The sequence below is a fragment of the Gastrolobium bilobum genome, unplaced genomic scaffold (genome assembly GCF_033153095.1).
Source record: "Gastrolobium bilobum isolate Gb01-03AN ecotype WA unplaced genomic scaffold, APGP_CSIRO_Gbil_v1 utg1988, whole genome shotgun sequence".
In the NCBI taxonomy this organism is placed as follows: Eukaryota; Viridiplantae; Streptophyta; class Magnoliopsida; order Fabales; family Fabaceae; genus Gastrolobium; species Gastrolobium bilobum.
The window spans coordinates 38,609-56,685 of record NW_026897869.1 but is presented as its reverse complement, the minus strand read 5'-3'; the positions used below and the strand labels follow the sequence as shown (position 1 = coordinate 56,685).

The 18,077-nt window shown below is 31.0% G+C and overlaps 1 protein-coding gene and 2 non-coding genes across 3 annotated transcripts; 2 read left to right on the top strand and 1 right to left on the bottom strand.

Annotated features, from left to right (window-relative positions):
• The first annotated feature begins 1,023 nt into the window (after positions 1-1,023).
• On the top strand, positions 1,024-2,542 carry LOC133310892 (transcription factor RHD6-like). Its single transcript, XM_061511885.1, has 5 exons — positions 1,024-1,620; positions 1,732-1,839; positions 1,955-2,020; positions 2,197-2,262; positions 2,441-2,542. The coding sequence occupies exons 1-5, from the start codon at positions 1,024-1,026 to the stop codon at positions 2,540-2,542; spliced, it is 939 nt and encodes a 312-aa protein (XP_061367869.1).
• A 10,884-nt stretch (positions 2,543-13,426) lies between these two features.
• Positions 13,427-13,500, top strand: TRNAN-GUU (transfer RNA asparagine (anticodon GUU)). The gene has a single exon. It is a non-coding gene; the product is annotated as a tRNA-Asn (tRNA).
• Positions 13,501-13,582: 82 nt separating this feature from the next.
• On the bottom strand, positions 13,583-13,664 carry TRNAS-AGA (transfer RNA serine (anticodon AGA)). The gene has a single exon. It is a non-coding gene; the product is annotated as a tRNA-Ser (tRNA).
• Positions 13,665-18,077: the final 4,413 nt, after the last annotated feature.

The following is an 18,077-nucleotide window of genomic DNA, read 5'->3' as shown; positions in this document are numbered from 1 at the left end:
GAATAATATATAAAATTGGGTCTATTATATAGACCAAGATTTACAATTGGTTACATCAGGAAATCAGCTAAACTTAAGGAACAGAAAGCATAAATCAAGCTAATCTATTTACATCAGGAAATCAGCTAAATTTAAGGAACAGAAAGCATAAATCAAGCTAATCTATTTACATCAGGAAATCAGCTAAAACTAAGGAACAGAAAGCATAAATCAAGCTAATCTATTTTAATATACAAGGTAACAAACCGTGATAGTTACAATCAGGATCCTAACAAATTAATGCTACTCTAATATTAAAAACCATATGTTAGATTTGTTTGTGTATACTTAGTTTAACTTAATTATATTTATGAGATTCTTGTCTAAAAAGTTCCAGTTACATAATTTGAACGTGACCTTAAGTAATAGTATGATCTCTCACTAACTAAGAGGAATTCTTGCTATATGAGACTACTACGTCATAAGATTTACAAAACCCATCATGCCAATCGGTGTTATCTCAGCCAGTTCAATAACTAGTACAGACAACTTCACAGAATGTTAACATATGGCATATAGAAAAGGAGTGCACGTGCTTAAGTAATAAAAGGGAAGCATGTGAGAAGCTAGCTACCCCAAGTTGCTCCATCCTCATCAGAATGAGACAAATCAAAATGGGAATCAATGAGAGACGTGGGCTTGGCGAATGATCCGGCGATCCTTATGGTATTTTGATCTGTTTTTATCTTTTCTCTTTTGCCAGCTAACAATCCCAACATGAAGATGAATTATTCTAACATTTTGGAAGTTAGTAAACACACATCAATATTTTAGAATTAGATTTTGATTCCTCGTTTCCCCATAGTTAAGATTTTAGTTAAGTACTGTTACTCCAATCTCAATCAATATAAAATGATACTTGGTTTGAAAGCTTGAACATCATTTAAATGGCCTTCTTCACTAGTTGTCATGCTCATTGTTGACCTGCCTGAACAACAAACCTTAATCAGTTGCTTTTGCATTTGGGTTTCCTATATCTCTTTGATGGCATTGGCCAATGACAGAATTCCACGTGGCTCAAGCATGAGCAGCAAGTTTCAAACTTGTGTTTTCGATGAGACTGCTAGGGAGATTACTTCTCTGACGTTTCATGGGGTCAACGAGTACCAAAAATCTGTGGTTGAAGAGGAAGATTTCTCACAGAGCACTAACGGGCTAAGCAATGGTTCAGCTTCAGCCATAATCCATTCTCCTCCTCCATGTGGCAGTGCAAACGGGTATGTTTATGAGACCAGAAATTATGAACTTGAAGAAGCAGAAACTCTGATTAACTTCAAAGCCAATGAGTATAGCCACCTCATGCAACGTAGCGAATCTTTGCTTGACTTTCAGCAGAGCTGGCTGGTCTCCAACGAGAAAAATTTGCACGAAGGTCATAACCAATGGAATCATATTAGTCCTAGAAGCACCACAGACCTGTGCCTGGTGCAGGGTGGCTATAGCTCAATATTCAATAGTGCAAAAGAGAAGCAACGTGGTGAAAGTTCATGTGGGTGGTTATATTCTGAACCAACTGTCCCTGGTGATAGTATCCAAGATTTAGCAACACAAGAATCGATCTTGAGGAAGCGCTCTTCTAAGGTATTGCTTCCTCAATTATACTAAAACTTCTCTCTTTGTATGTTTAGAACTAGTCCTTAGAGAACTCTATGAAATTAGAATGGAAAATTGAGGTCAAATTTTTGTTTACAGGAAAAGAACATGCAAGCTGGCAATGCCAAGAAGACATGCACAACTGCAAGTAAAGCAGAAAAACCTAAGTCAAACCCAACCAAGGATCCTCAAAGTGTTGCTGCCAAGGTTTGCTTCAAACCTAAGTTAAATTGTGTTTGATATGTACAAAGTTTTGATTGCAAATTAAGAAAACTTAAAATATGAGATTCAATGTTGATAGAATGTTTGTTATCGATCACAGAATAGAAGAGAGAGAATAAGTGAGCGGCTTAAGATTCTACAAGAACTGGTACCCAACGGCTCCAAGGTGGATTTTTTTTTTTAACTAGTCCCGAAAAGTTGCTTTCTTTGCTCTTCCTTTTGTAGCAGTAACTAGGAAAATGATCATGCGTTGCAGAATTCAACTGCTTGATCAACCCGACCAAACTCTGCAAATTTTTACTTATTAGAATTATGATTTAATTCTGATGATGAATTTTGCAGGTTGATTTGGTTACCATGTTGGAAAAAGCGATTAATTATGTGAAGTTTCTTCAGTTGCAAGTGAAGGTGGGACTTGAACAAACTACACTAATTTTATTAATCTTGTGATATGTAGCTTTTTTTTTTCCCTGTATAATTATTTGTGTGTGTTCAAATCGATCTCCAGGTCCCTCAAATTAAGCTCATGGCTTTGAATTGAAACCTCATTTGTTAAATCTTTGTTCTCTACTTGTTTATGGTGCAGGTGTTGGCAGCTGACGAATTTTGGCCTGTCCAAGGTGGAAAAGCTCCTGACATTTCTCAAGTAAGACAAGCCATTGATGCCATTCTTTCTTCCCAAAGATGAATTGAAGATCATTGATCCAAGAAATAAATGTCATCATAATTCAAGCACAACTTTGCAGAACATGAAAAGCCTTATTCTGGAAGTTGGCGATTCTGAAGGGCATTTTAGTATTTCAGAATGCATGACCTTTTCTAATTTGTTAACCTCTAAATAAAGATCTAGCAGCAAATTTGAATTTCTTGTGTTTCTGGCTGTTTATGCGTATGCTGGGGGCCTGGGGCTGCAACCTCGTCCCAGGATTTCATTCACAAAGTATCTACGTGTCTGCATTGTACTTTTCTCCGTACTAGTGGTGATGGAAATGTTCTAATAGAGTCAGGATCATTTTACACCAGTGTAAGTTACACTCTCAATTTTATCCGTTGATTCTATTTTTATCTAACGGCTCAAATTTTTTAGTAATGTGAGTCATTGGATATAAGTGGATCAATGGTCAAGATTGAGTGTAAGACTTCTAACTCTTATACCGGTGTAAGAATATCCTGCCCCGTTCTAATATAAGTATTTGACTCATCCGTTAACAATAATATATACTATAGGAATAAATTATTATGTCTACTCCTTAATCTGTCTATCTTATCTCAATGGTGGAGATTTACAAAATAAAATAAACTTTTTTATCCCTTTCTCTTCCCTCTGCCTCTCATTCTTTCTCTCTCCTCCCCTGCTTCAAATCTTGTTGAGCAGATTCTCCCTCATTAATTAATCTTCACGACAACCATCAGATATGGGTGGTGATGGTGGTGGTGGGGGTTGCTTGTGCTCGGAATCTGGGTTTTCGGCTGCATAAAACCTTCTGGAATGTTTGTTGTAGGAACCATAAAATTTCAAGGATTTCTGGATAGATTGCATCAAGCTTAGGAGAAATATATGTTTTTAGATTACAATTCAAATTAAAATAGGAGTGGGGGAGTTAGTATTTAGTGATCAGAAAATTATTTTTTTAAAAAAAAATAATGGCTTTTTGTGTTTTAAAAATTTGAGATGGTAAGGGTCTTTCTCGGATAATTTGATGATTCATGGGTTTGAGATTTAGCTGTCTTTTGGTGAACTTTATCTCCAAACGCTCCCTTTCATGGAGGAGAGAAAAAGGATGGGAGGCACATGAGAGATAAAAGAATAAAATAATTTATTTTATTTTGTAAATATTCACCATTAGATAAGATTGTAATCTAACAATATTAAGAAGAGTAGGCAAAGTAGGCAAAGTAGGCAGATTAAGGAGTAAGCAGAATAACATATCCCTATAATATATGAGTTTCTGATAAAAATAGCAAAAAATAATAGCTATAAATTATGGAAATGATTATATTCATAAATTTTTTACTTACAAACTACGTTATATGTTCTCGGAAGTATACTAGATTACACTATATACTTTCGGGAGTACATAATATAATTTGTAAAAATTTGTAAATAGATTTTTCTCCCTAAATCATATATTGTTCTTTGACTTTACTCTCAACTGAATGTCAGAGTGAGCATGTTACCAATGAAGTAGTCATAGTAGATAAAACATCTTGGAGGTCACGGTAAGTTGGCAATTGGCCAATTGAATATAAATACAAAAATCCTATCAGTAAGACTAATAAAATTTATCATTGTTATGATTAATATTATAATTATTTGAATGATTAATGCATCAGCATCAATGACTCTTTACCCCATCTAATAGCTTGAGACCAGGAGGTTTCGCGCTGGTTAGCTATGATGCACGGACACGGGACACCACACGACACGTCGACACATTAATTCTAAAAAATGTCATATTTCGACACGTTGGGACACGTTTTGATATATTATATATTTAATACATATAAGAGTCCTTAATAAGTCATATAACCAATCAAATATTTAAATTTTATAACATAAATATAAATATAAATAATTTTTCGTACTTTGTTAACTTTTCATGTCAAAATTCATAACAGAAAAAAATTAATTTATAAATTATTTCTTTTATATTTAGTTAACAAAATAAAATTAAGATTTAAAAAAAAAAAAAGAGTGTCCGAGCGTTGACAGCGTGTCGAAAAAAGTTGACTGCGTGTCGAAAAAATGTGTTCGAGCGTGTCAGAGCGTTGACCGCGTGTCGGACACGTGTCCGAGCATGTCGGACGCGTGTCCGAGCATGTGGGACATGTGTCCGACACTCAAATTTTTCACAAAATCGCGTATCCGTGCTTTGGAGCTGGTTAGTTTGAACTTTGAAGGTGTTCAGATTCAAGCAGCATATAATGATCCCCATCGGGTAAATCATAATTAGAGATTTAATTTAAGGATTTAAATGTAATAATTAGATTCAAAACGTAATTTCGAGTATTTTGACTATAATCATGACTAGGTCAAGAACAGTGTCTTCTGCCGGGTACTCTGCATTGTGTGTAGCAACCGGTAGAGCGTGCAATGAGCAAAATGAGATTAGAGACCTAATTTGAATATTCTGATGCCAAATATGAGTTCATAACGAAAAATTGTATAGTTTGACACTTTTCATGAAAATCTCGTGAATAGTGTTTTCTGCCGGGTATTTTGTACCGCTGCTTAAGCAACCGATAGAGTCCAAAATTAAATAATTGATGAAATAAGAATACGAAAGTCCAATATATGTCAAACAAGTCATAATAAACACAAGAATGATAAGTTTATAAGTTTTAAGTTTTCGTATGTAAACGATGCACAGTGCATTTCGTCAAAAATGGTGCAGAAACTCTACTGTGAATTATTAATATTGTTCCTTAGAGAATAAAAATTAATGTAAATGAGTTCAGAAAAATAAAAATATGTTCGTAGCTTTAAGTTAATGCCGGGTCAATTTAAGTGAAATTAAGTGAAAGAAAAACAACCGTTAAAGGACCACATGTTATTATAAACTTAAGTTCCTTACAAATGTAACTATTCACATCAGTTTCTTCTTCTTCTCTCTCTCCTGGCCGAGTTTCTCCATGGAAGAAGCTTAAGGGTTTCATTTCTTTCTCCTTTGATATCTCCATCCACAATCAACCAAATCCATAAATGCATTACACAAAATTGATAGTAAATCACCCAAGGAATCTATTCCACCACTTTGTTTGGGCTGAAATTGCTTGTGGAAAGAGTTTTTCCTTCTCTACAACTCGTGGTACTATTCATCCAAGTGTGAAAGTGTGGATTTTGAGTGAGCCAAGCTTGGGTTTTGTTCCTTGGATCTTGGATAAGTGATTTGAGATAAGAAATTCTCATTCTAATGGTTTGATTTATATGATTTAAGTTTTGAATAATATGAGCACTTTTGGTGGGAAATTATTGAGTTTGAAATTTGAAATTGTTGATTGATTAATATTGTATATGAAGTGGTAATGTGGAATAAGCATGAACAGGTATAAAATTTTTGAAAAAAAAATCCCCTTGGACCACCACCCTAGGTTCGGCCATATTGGGCATATATGGGTTTAGTGTGCAAAAATCAAATTGAATAATTAGTGGAGGTTTATATGTATGTGTAAGTTGAATTAAGTGTTAAATTAAGGATACAAGGATAAAAATCCCTTGGAAACCTTCCCTATGGATTTCAGCCATTAGGGTCTAATTAGGGATGATTGTGTAAAACATTATTTTGAATATGAGTTGAGGTTCCCATGCATGGAATTAATATGATGATGAAGTGCAATGGATTAAGGATTGATGAAAGACATCTTGGTTCCTTTGTATGTATGCCTTTGGCCTTGTGAACAACAATAGGCCTATGTGGTGCTTAAATTGATAAAGGGATGCCTAGATAACTTAGGAACCATTGGTTGAGTGAAATGAATAGATGAAGATTCTTAGCTATCCCTTGGTCTTGGATTCGGCCTTGCAGGGATTTTTGGGGCTAAGAAATGTTAAAAATTATAAAAGCTATTTTAGAAGCTTGAGTGGGTCATTCAAGGACCCTAGGTAAATATGAAATAAGGTGGTTGCTTGTGTTGCGAGTAATCATCCTTAAATGATCTAATAAGAGAGCTTAAAGATTGCGGTCTTGACTTGTGGATTGGCATAGGTGTGAAGAAATGAAAGTAAATAATAAAGTACATGTCTTGTAATTACATGACATGTGGCATTTTATTGGGTTTTGTTTTGGATTCTTTCTTTATGTGTGCCTAGGGACTGTGAGCATTTGGATTCCCTTGGAGCAAGATAAGTAGCTTGTTCTTCAAGGAAGCAGATTGTAAAGCTTCAAGATGTAAGCTCTATGTTTAAGGAGTCTTTTCCTACTTGAGTGCTCCACCATGGTTAGTGGACTATGGTTGGAATGTATGATTGTATTTGATGCTTTCTATAGATGCATTCATATAGAGTTATATGATAATATAATATGTTTTGTTCTGATGTGATTTCTGTAATGATCTTTGACCATTGATTTTATGTGAACTAATGTCTGCTTGGGGTCCTCCCTTGGAATCACGTGCGTTGATTTTGCTTGGAGTCCTCCCTTGGGAATAACTGCATACACCTCTGATAAAATATGTATATATGTTTTGTTTTGTTATGATATTTGTTATATGATGTCTTGTATACTCTGTATTTGACTTTCATGCAGGAGTGGGCCCAGGGTATGGAGAATTCTCTATAAATATGGAGCTTATTAAGATTTTTTATCTCACCCCGTTTGGAGACATCATTTCAGGTGTACAGATTGTCGGTGAGCCTACACGGGGCAGAGATACGACCCGTGGATAGAGTGCATCGCGGATCGGATTTTGGGTAGCATTATGCTACTATTATTTTTGGAGGATTGTTATTTTGCATTAGTATTCCATTCGTTTTGAGGATCATGATGTCTGATCTGTTACTTTGTATATGGTCTGTATATGTTTTGTACATATTTTTTGCTTTGATGCATGTACAATTGTGTATTTAGGCATGTCTATATTATGATTTAGTATTCAGCTATATATCTACATGTTGGCTATGCATGCTGTTAGACATGGTGGCACATAGCCAAGTTATATATGAGCCCATGGATGGGTATGTGACTAGTGATGGATACTTGATATTCTGTAATAATAGATTATATAAATTGTTTATCAGGATATCTTGAGAGTGAGGTTTGCAAATCCCCAGTTGTCCGATTTACAGACGTTACTCTGTCTAATTTTTATCGTCATCAAATGAAAAGTAAACTAGAAGAAGTATGCAATCTGATATATCATATGAAAAGGCTAAAAGAAAAAGAAAAAATTAGCTCGTATTTTCGTAAGTTAAATCTTCTGCTATTTCTATTTAGTATCATAAATTCATAGGTGTGTTAATTGAACCGGCTCGAGTCGGGGACGTTACACTGTAAAACACATGATTCAAGATTCACCACTTTAATTGTTTTGAGATGAAATATATTTCTATATAAGAAATTAAACCAGCTTATAACACGGAGGCACATGCTTTTTTCTTTTCATGATTTTTATTGAAACTTGGCTTGGGTTATGGTGCACATAGGCCGAAAATTCACTATTTAATTTTTATTTGATTAGAGATTTATTTATAGCGAATGATTATATTGCCTAACTCCTAACAATTTAATCGTCTTACCCTAATTATCTTTTTATCATCATTACATTATATTTAAATAAAATAATGAGAAACAAGAGATGTAATTAGTTAAGAAAAATAAGGAAGAGAGAAACAAAATAAAAAAATTATTATATTTGGTACGATTGATTTAAATATAATCTAATCGTAATAAAAGATAGTAAGGCTAAGAAAATTAAATTGGTAGACAATATAACTGTCCTTATCTGTAGCTAATTTTCTTTAATTTGAGTTTTTTTTTTTTAATTTCTATATCGATTTGTCAATTAAAAAATAATTGTATCCATATAAAGGTAGCTATTCCGAGATCATTTTGTCCAACATGATTTTAGTTACTGCTTATTAGTACTTTAAGTTACTTAGTAGTATATAATACGGATTATTGACCATTGTCCTCTTAATTACATAAACAAATACTGTTTTGCCCCCGTATCAAAATATTTCACCTATCTGCCCTTGTTTGACCATTGGTCGTGCAATATATTCGAATACATGACCCATATAATCGAGTACATGACCCACATACTCGAGTATATTGTGTGAAACAGTAAATACTCGAGTATTTTTTGTCAACTGTGTTTTTTTGAACATTTACTCGAATGTAGGACCCAAATACTCGAGTATTTGTTGTTCCACGCAATATACTCGAGTATATGGGTCATGTACTCGAGTAAATGAGACCAAATTTCCAACGCATAGCTCCTGAAAAGTAATGTGGAATAAAAAAAGCACCTGATTTCGACACTCAAGTCAAAAGTAATGGCATTTTGAAATTTTACTCTAAAATTTCCAAAATTTTGTAATGCCAATAGGTTTTGTGATAGTATCAAAGCTTATCCTCAGATTACCCGAGTCAAATCCAATATTATGAGTATATGACTATAGAAACTTATTTGATCCAAAAAAAATTGTTGAAAAATATTTAACCATAAAACTTTGGGAGACCATATTTCTAACTGGGGTGTTCGAATTAGGTGTTTTTTATTCAATATAACTTTTCGAGAGCTACGCGTTAGAAAATTCCTGAGTCAAAAGTTATATCATTCCAAAGTTTTACTCTAAAATTTTGTAATGCCAATAGATTTTGTGATATACACAAAACTTGTTTGATTAAAAAAAATATGGTCTTCCGAAGTTTTATGGTTAAATATTTTTCAAAGAGATTTTTTGGATCAAACAAGTTTTTATAATCATATTCTCATAATATTGGACTTTACTCGGGTAACCTAAGAAGGAGCTTTGTGGGTATCATAAAATCTATTGGCATTACAAAATTTTGGAAATTTTAGAATAAATCTTTAGAAGGTCATAGCTTTTAACTCGGATGTCCGAATCATGAGTTTTTTTTATTCCATATTACTTTTCGAGAGCTACACGTTGGAAAAAATTTGTAGAAAATTTAGTCGCAATATACTTGAATACAGACCCATATACTCGAGTAAATGTTCAAAATAACCTAAATGTTAACTATTTACTCATGTATAGACCCATATACTCGAGTACCACGAACTTGGAAACTCTTAATTAGGGAGTATATCGAAGTTTGCCTTATCTTCCAAATTCACTTAAACGTTATGTAAGCATCTTCAACTGGTTCTGTCATTTGACTTTTCATTATTGATTGAACGCACGTGGCTAATTTAAGAGACTTTTTGACCATTGTGCCCTTAATTACATAAAAATACCACTTTGCTTTCATATCAAAACATTTCACATATTTGCCCCTATTTGATTGTTGACTGCGCAATATACTCGATACAAGACCCATATGCTCTAGTATATTGCCTGGAATAACAAATACTCGAGTACAGTACCCTAATACTTGAGTATTTTTCGTCATCTAAAATTTTTTGAACATTTATTTGAGTGTAAGACCCCAATACTTGAGTATTTGTTGTTCCGTTCAACATACTCGAGTATATGGGTCATTTACTCGAGTAAATGAGACCAAATTTTCTACCAAAATTCTCCAACGCGTAGCTCTCAAAAAATTATGTGGAATAAAAAAAAGTACCTAATTTGGACACGCAAGTCAAAAGTTATGGCCTTATAAAGTTTTACTCTAAAATTTTATAATGTCAATAGGTTTTGTGATACCCACAAAGCTCTTTCTCAGGTTACCCGAGTCAAGTCCAATATCATGAGTATATGACTATAAAAACTTGTTTATCCAAAAAAAAATCATGGAAAAAATTTAACCGTAAAACTTTGAAAGATCATATTTTATTGGCATTAAATTTTTTTGAAAGTTTTAGAATAAAATTTCGGAAGAACATAACTTTTGATTCGGGTATACTAATCAGGTACTTTTTTGTGACAAAAATTTCTCATTTGGAGATTTGGTCTAAATTTTTTTTCCTAAAAATGCTTCTTTGTGCCCCGTTTGGCATATTTTATCTTTGCAAATTATATTATTTAAATTTCCTTTCGAACATTAACAAACAATCCTCCGAAAATTTTTCAATGCGTAACTCTCAAAAATTATGTGGAATAAAAAAATACTTGATTCGGGCACCTGAGTCAAATAATATGATCTTACGAAATTTTACGATTAAATTTTTTTCACGAGATTTTTTGGATCATACAAGCTTTTATAGTCATATACTCATAATATTAGACTTGACTCGAGTAACCTGAGGAGAAGCTTTGTGGGTATCACAAAATCTATTGGCATTACAAAATTTTGAAAATTTTAGAGTAAAATTTAGCAAAGTCATAACTTTTTTTGTTTCACATAGCTTTTCGAGAGCTATGTGTTGGAAAATTTCCGTAGAAAATTTGGTATCATTTACTCAAGTACATGATGTATATACTCGAGTATATAGCGTGGTGGAACAATAAATACTCGAGTATCTGGGTACTATACTCGAGCGTAAATTCATGACACTTGATTTACTCAAGTAAAAAAGGTCACATGCTCGAGTATGAAGGCCAGTCAATGGTCAAATAAATGCAGATTGGTGTTATATTTAGGAAAAATGTTATATTTTTAAAATAATTTAAAAACGGGGGCAAAGTGATACTTTTTTATGTAATTAAGAGCACAATGGTCAAAAAGTCAATTTAAGGTATATAATAACATTACGATAAATGATGGGAAAATAGTTTGTTCTTTTAAAGGACATAAGTTGTGTTATTTTAGCTATATATAACTATGTACTCCGGGAAGTACATAGTTATAATATTAAAGTTGTATTTTTTCTCTCTTCAGAACATGTCGACTAACGTGAAAAGTGAAAAAAAAATACAATTTTAATATTTTAACTATGTATTCTTCGAAATATATTATTATAAGCAACTAACATGACACAACTTATATCCTTTAAAATTACAAAATATTTTCCATAAATGATAGGTTAAGACTAAATAATGAAATGTTTCTCGCATATCTCTCTCGTATCCATGTAGTACATGTACACGTATACACGCACGGGAGGGTAGCTTCCTGATTTCACTCAAATGTCAGTACAAAGAATAAGGAGATACATGAGAAAGAGTACTGTTACATTGAATAAGAACACGGTATTTATAAGCTTCTAGTGACCAAGATAAGATGTAATCTTAGAATATGGTATTTAAAAGCTTCTAGTGAGCTGGATAGGATGCAATCTTGAGTTGTAACTGCCCGTAACCTAGATATATTTTTAAAGGGTCAGTTTTTTATTATACAGATTATAATTATGTATTTTTGGGAATATATAAATTTTTTTTCTTCCTTCAAAAATTCAAAAATTGTCTACTGACATGAAGAGAAAGAAAAAAAATAGTTTTCTGATTATAATTATATATTTTCGAGAATATATAATTATAATCGATTGCTGTGAAAATTTTTTTTGCAGCAACATAAAAAGTATTTCCCATTTTTAAATCCAAGATTAGATTAGTCGAATTCGTTAGAGTTTGATATATAGGTTAATATCCGAAAAAAATTAAAGTATATTGTGATATTAATTTATTAAAAGAATATATACACCCTTAATCTTTTGAAAGGAGGTTTTTCATATCCAATAATATATGAAGAGTGAGTATATTTTATGAGAGATTAAGCATGAAGAGCATTCATTTTTTAGAGATTTTAAAGTTTTAATCTCGGAATCCGTCCCGAATTAGACTAATCACAAAATAATAAATCGATTGAAATATTTTAAAAACTAAAATAAAAATAAAAATACGAAGAGCATTAACCATACTAATATCAGTTCAGTCTTTTATTTCTTTTTCTTTATGTTCTTCCCTTCCCTTTCCTTTTTTTTAGTAGACTCCTTCCCTTTCCTTTTGGTCTATCTCAACGGTACCACGTAACTGTTTTGTTAATGTATTTACATGTTACCCCTGAAGTCCACCTCTTTTTACATCTCTATCAGAGCTGTCAAAATGCCCCTTACATTTACGTACTATAGAATACACCAGATCCGGCTCGATTATTGATAGAGTGAATAGATCTGTCATTTCTTGAAATATCTCTTCTGACCCCTCCCTCCCCCCGCCATAGTTTTACGGGTCTGCCCCCAAAAGCCTCTTTTGAGGATTTGGATCCTCTCATGTGAAAAAGATGGTCATGTTATTTGATCACATTGAATATTTAATCGATTAAATGATCAAATAAAGATTTAATCGATTAAATCTTCCTCTTTATCAGAAGAACAACTTTATGCCTGGGAGATTTAATCGATTAAATTTTTGGCTTAGTCGATTAAAGAGAAGCAGATTGGTAGATAGCTCTGAATAAAGGACAAAATAGTTATTAAACAATTAATAAGGGATAAAAGAGTGGAAAAGCTCATACAAATGGATAAAAAAAAATAGAATACTGATGGAAAATGAAGTTAGTTTAATTTTAATTATGATTATATTAAAAGGTCAATCGAAAATACCATGATGCCTTGATATTCAATAGAATTAATGAAATAGGCAACATTCAATAAATTAAAGAGAAATGATAAATAGCATGAAAAAGTTATTTTTAACCACAGTTGAATTATGTCTTTTATGTATATATTTTGTTGGAATCAGATGAATTACTCTAAAATGGACCCAGTCACATGGTTTAAATTGATTGAACTATGTATCTGATATCAGAAATGTTTCGATCGTCCGCAGTCTTGCAGTTTGTATTTGAAAGGGTCAATTACTCAAATTTTTGTATTTTGCTTGAGATCATGTTTCTAATTATAAATAAAATAATTTTAACGATTGAAATCGTCTTTCGGAAACTTATAGATGATCTCAAATCTTCACATAATATGCTGCTTAGACTAGTTAGTAATCGGTTTTGGTTTGATTAATTAAAAAAATTTATTGTTATAAATAAGTTTTGGACGACTAACGTAATGACTTGCTGGAATAGCTCAGTTGGTTAGAGCGTGTGGCTGTTAACCACAAGGTCGGAGGTTCAAGCCCTCCTTCTAGCGTCATTTCGTCTCAATTTTTTTGTGTTTTCCTTTTTTGGTTTTGACTTCAGAATTTGCGTCAAAAAGTTTAAAAACACAAAAACGTGAGCGGCAGGATTCGAACCTGCGCGGGCAGAGCCCACATGATTTCTAGTCATGCCCGATAACCACTCCGGCACGCCCACTGCTGATTTTCAGTGCCCCAAAATTTTAGTCTATTATATCCTTGTCCTCATTTACTCTGGTATTCACCTTAAAATAATACAAGATACGGCACATGTTTTGATCTAAAATATGGTGATGAACGATCACTACAAAAATTTATCATACTGTGATCTAATAATTCGCCACTCTATTATTTAAAAATTTTAACATTACTTTCAAATTTTTTAAATAATGAAATTATATATTACTAAATATTAATATACAGAAATTAACATTAAAACTGTATAAAAATTAAATTCCAAAAAAAAGGCAAATGCAGAGAAGGTACATATCTAGAAACCACCCAGACAAATAAATCAATGGTTCGAAATTTTGTAAATCAGTGATCAGTTAAGTAAAACCAATTTTATTCATTGATTTTAATTTGAAGGGAGTCCGTAATATTTTTTTCGGTACATATGTCGCTGTTGTAGGAAAAAAAGAATAAGAACTAATACATAGCTCAAATGATTTTTTTAATTTTAAATCGATTATAGCTCAAAAATGATCAATTAGCAGGTTTTTTTTATTAGTATCGAGAGACGAGAACATTGTTATTAAGACTTTGACCACAGATGACAGAAAAAGAACCCACGAGGGAACAATTTTCAGAATAATTTAGTTGTTAATTAGGTGAGGTGGGAAAAATTTTAAAATGCTCCGGGATTATAAAAAAAAAATTGTGCTCTTTTTTTTTTATGTTAAAAAAAGTTATTCTTAACTTTTTTTTTTTTTAAATTCTCTTATTAATCTCATGTAATAGGAGAAAATTCTCTTGTGCAATAGAGATAATCATATGTGGAATCCACTTACTATAAAAAAATAAAAATATAACATAAAAATCAATGTGTGTATAAGAGAAAAAAATTCTCTCCTACAACATAAGAATAAGAGTATATTTTCCTTTTTTTATATTCCTTGTCAATTCCCTTTCATTTTTATTTTTTGGCAGGGAGTACTCTGGTTCCGAATCACGAAAGAAACGATCGCGAGATGAACAGGTGGTGTCATGAAAAAAGAGGACTACTAATTTTAAAAGAGAAATTATACTCTTATGCTATATAAGACTTCTATCTTATTTTACTCTTACATAAAAAGACGTGCCTTTTTTTTCTTTTTTCTTTTTAAAAAATTGGTGAGTCCCACTTAATTTATCTCACAACATGAGATAGCTTCTCTCATACAACATGAGAGAAGTAAAATCCATTTTATAATCAGAGATTTTGAAAGAGAGAAGCTTGACTTTATCGAGGTATTAGTCATAAAATTATGAGCGGTGCTTAGTTTTTTTTAAATAAAAAATAAAAAAAATTGGAAGATAGAGATCGATTTGCATTCTCCTTCGCCCCTATAATATCATGTGATACCTTGCGTTAAATAAGAGAAAATAATAAAAAACAATATCATGTAATGCCTTGTGTTACGGATGAGTCCATCGCCCCTGTAATATTCATATTTTATTAATTAAATATAAGATAAAGTGGCAATCCAACTCTATTTTACATTAAATGCTTAACATGTAATCTCCTAAAAATTTTATACCTATTTTTAACTTATTTTTTCTTTAAAAATAAAAAAATAGTTAAACATATTTTTATAAAAGTTTTTATTGTAAAAAAAAAACTTTTTTTATACATAAAAAAGTAAAAAGCTAAGAGCCTCTTTGGCACTCTCTCTTTTTTTAAGTTAAAAGTAAATTTTAAACTACAGTTAAAAAAAATAGTGTACAAAATAAAGCTAAAATCTGTTTTTTTATTTAAAAGTAAATTTTAAGCTACAGTTAAAAAAAATACAAAATAAAGCTAAAATTTGTTATTATAATTTTAAAAGAGAGAAGAAAAAATAATTTATTGTGGGAATAAATTATTAAGATACAGGATAAAATTTATAATTATAGGTAAAACTGTAGAATAAATATGACAGTAAAAAAATTTGGCGTACATCATAAAAAAGGCTCTTATAATAGTTTTTAGCTTTTTTATTTATTATAAAAACTCTTTTTATAGTAACTTTTTTATAAAAACATGTGTAGTTAAGTTTTTGTGCTTTTAAGGATAAGAGAAATTAAAAATAAGATATACCAAAAATAGGCACTAAGAGTATGCTTGACAAGAAATGTTATACTTACAACCTATTTTCGTTTATAACCTCTTACAATTATATCTTAACAGTTCTGTTAATCAACGATTATTATTTTCGCAAATTAAATTCATTAATTAATTATTAATTCGCAATAAATGATAATCGTTGATTGGTGGAAATTAAAGATTAATATATGATTGTAAGTATAATTTTTTTCATGTATGACACCTCTCTTTTTTTAAGTTAAAAGCTATTTTTAAGTTAAAGTTTAAAAAAGGATCTTGCAAAATAAAACAAAAAGTTGTTTGATGACTATATAAAATTGTTAGGATGATTTTGAAAGCGAGAAGATAAAAAAAATTATTGTTAGAATGAATTATTAGGGTAAATGATGAATTTTATAAATACAAGTTTAGAATAAGGGTAAAACTATAAAATAAATTAGGAGTAAAAAAAATCTGACATACATCTTAAAGAAAAGCTTATCTTAGGGACTTTTATAGCTTCTTCTTTTTTATAAACATGTTATGTGTAATGTACAGTATATGCATTTAATTTAATCAATTTTTTAGATTTAATTTATATTTTGGTGTTTTCACTATACAATTATTTTAAAATAATTAATAAAATTTATTTTTTATTTAATCAATTTATACATATTAAATTATAGTCTATATTTTAAGAATGATTAAATCTAGGATTGTAATTGGGCTAAGCTGAGTTAGACTTTGATTTAAATAAGTCAAACATTTATAAAATGTTTTGGGTCATGCCTAACCTATTAACATGGTATAGGCTAAATTATAGACTTGATTTAACCTATATTTAAAAATTATAGTTTATTTAAGTATATCAAGTCTTTAATATTTATCAGGAATTAAAAAATATATATAATAATATTTGTATTAATTTGAATTATTTAAATAATGTTTTTATTTTATTTTAATTAAAATGAATAATATAATATAGGATAGCCTATAAATTTATAAACCAGATTTATAAAAGTCGCTTATTTTCTAAATAAACATTTTTTAAGGCTGGAACCTCTTATATTTTACTGAATAAACAAGACCAAACCCGGCCTACAAGCTGCTGATAAGTTGTTTGACTCACCCGATTAAATTTACTTTCTTAAATAATGACACACGTCATTTTTTAATTTAAATTCTTTTAAATTAACTTGGTATAAACTTTTTTATATTATTTGAATTTAATATACCCATTACATATGTGAAATACTAAAAAACGTATAATCTGGGCGTTCCCTGTTAGGTTGGGTCGGTAGTATATTTTTTTGGGTAGTACTTTGGAGATTTTTTTTTTGACCATTTTGTCCTTCATTAATTAATTAATAACTATTTTGTCTTTCATTCGAAATTATCTACTAATTTGTCCCTCTTTAATCGATTAACTTGAAGATTTAATCGATTAAATGGTCAAAACTGACAAAAATGGTTGACTTGAATATTTAATCGATTAAATATCAGCGTGAAAGCATTGATTGATTGCGTTTTGTATTTAATAGAAGCTGATTGCGTTTTGTATTTAATAGGAGCTGATTGTGTTTTGTATTTAATAAGAGTTGAATGTGTTTTGTATTTAATAAGAGCTGATTGCGTTTTATTAGGAGTTGTCATTTTACGAGTTGGTTACAGATTGTCACTAATTCAGATTTATTTGTAATTTGTAATTCTTAGCCTATTTATGGGCAACATTTCAATGAAATGAGTAAATATACCAAATGAACGTGAAAGCATTGATTGATTGTGTTTTGTATTTAATAGGAGCTGATTGCGTTTTGTATTTAATAGGAGTTGAATGTATTTTGTATTTAATAGGAGCTGATTGCGTTTTATTAGGAGTTATCATTTTACGAGTTGGTTACAGATTGTCACCAATTCAAATGTTGGTATGTACACTCTTACTCATTTCATTAACTAACTCGTAAAATGACAACTCCTAATAAAACGTAATCAGCTCCTATTAAATACAAAACACAATCAACTCCTATTAAATACAAAACACAATGAGCTCCTATTAAATACAAAACGCAATCAACTCCTATTAAATACAAATCGCAATAAACTCTTATTAACTTGCTGATTTGCTTCATATGCATGAAATCTGCTTTTGTTTATGGAGGAGATTTGACATTTATTGCCTGTTGAAAGATTTAATCGATTAACTTGAAGATTTAATCGATTAAATCTTCAAGTCAATCATTTTTGTCATTTTTGACCATTTAATCTATTAAATCTTCAAGTTAATCGATTAAAGAGGGACAGATTAGTAGATAGTTTCGAATAAGGAGC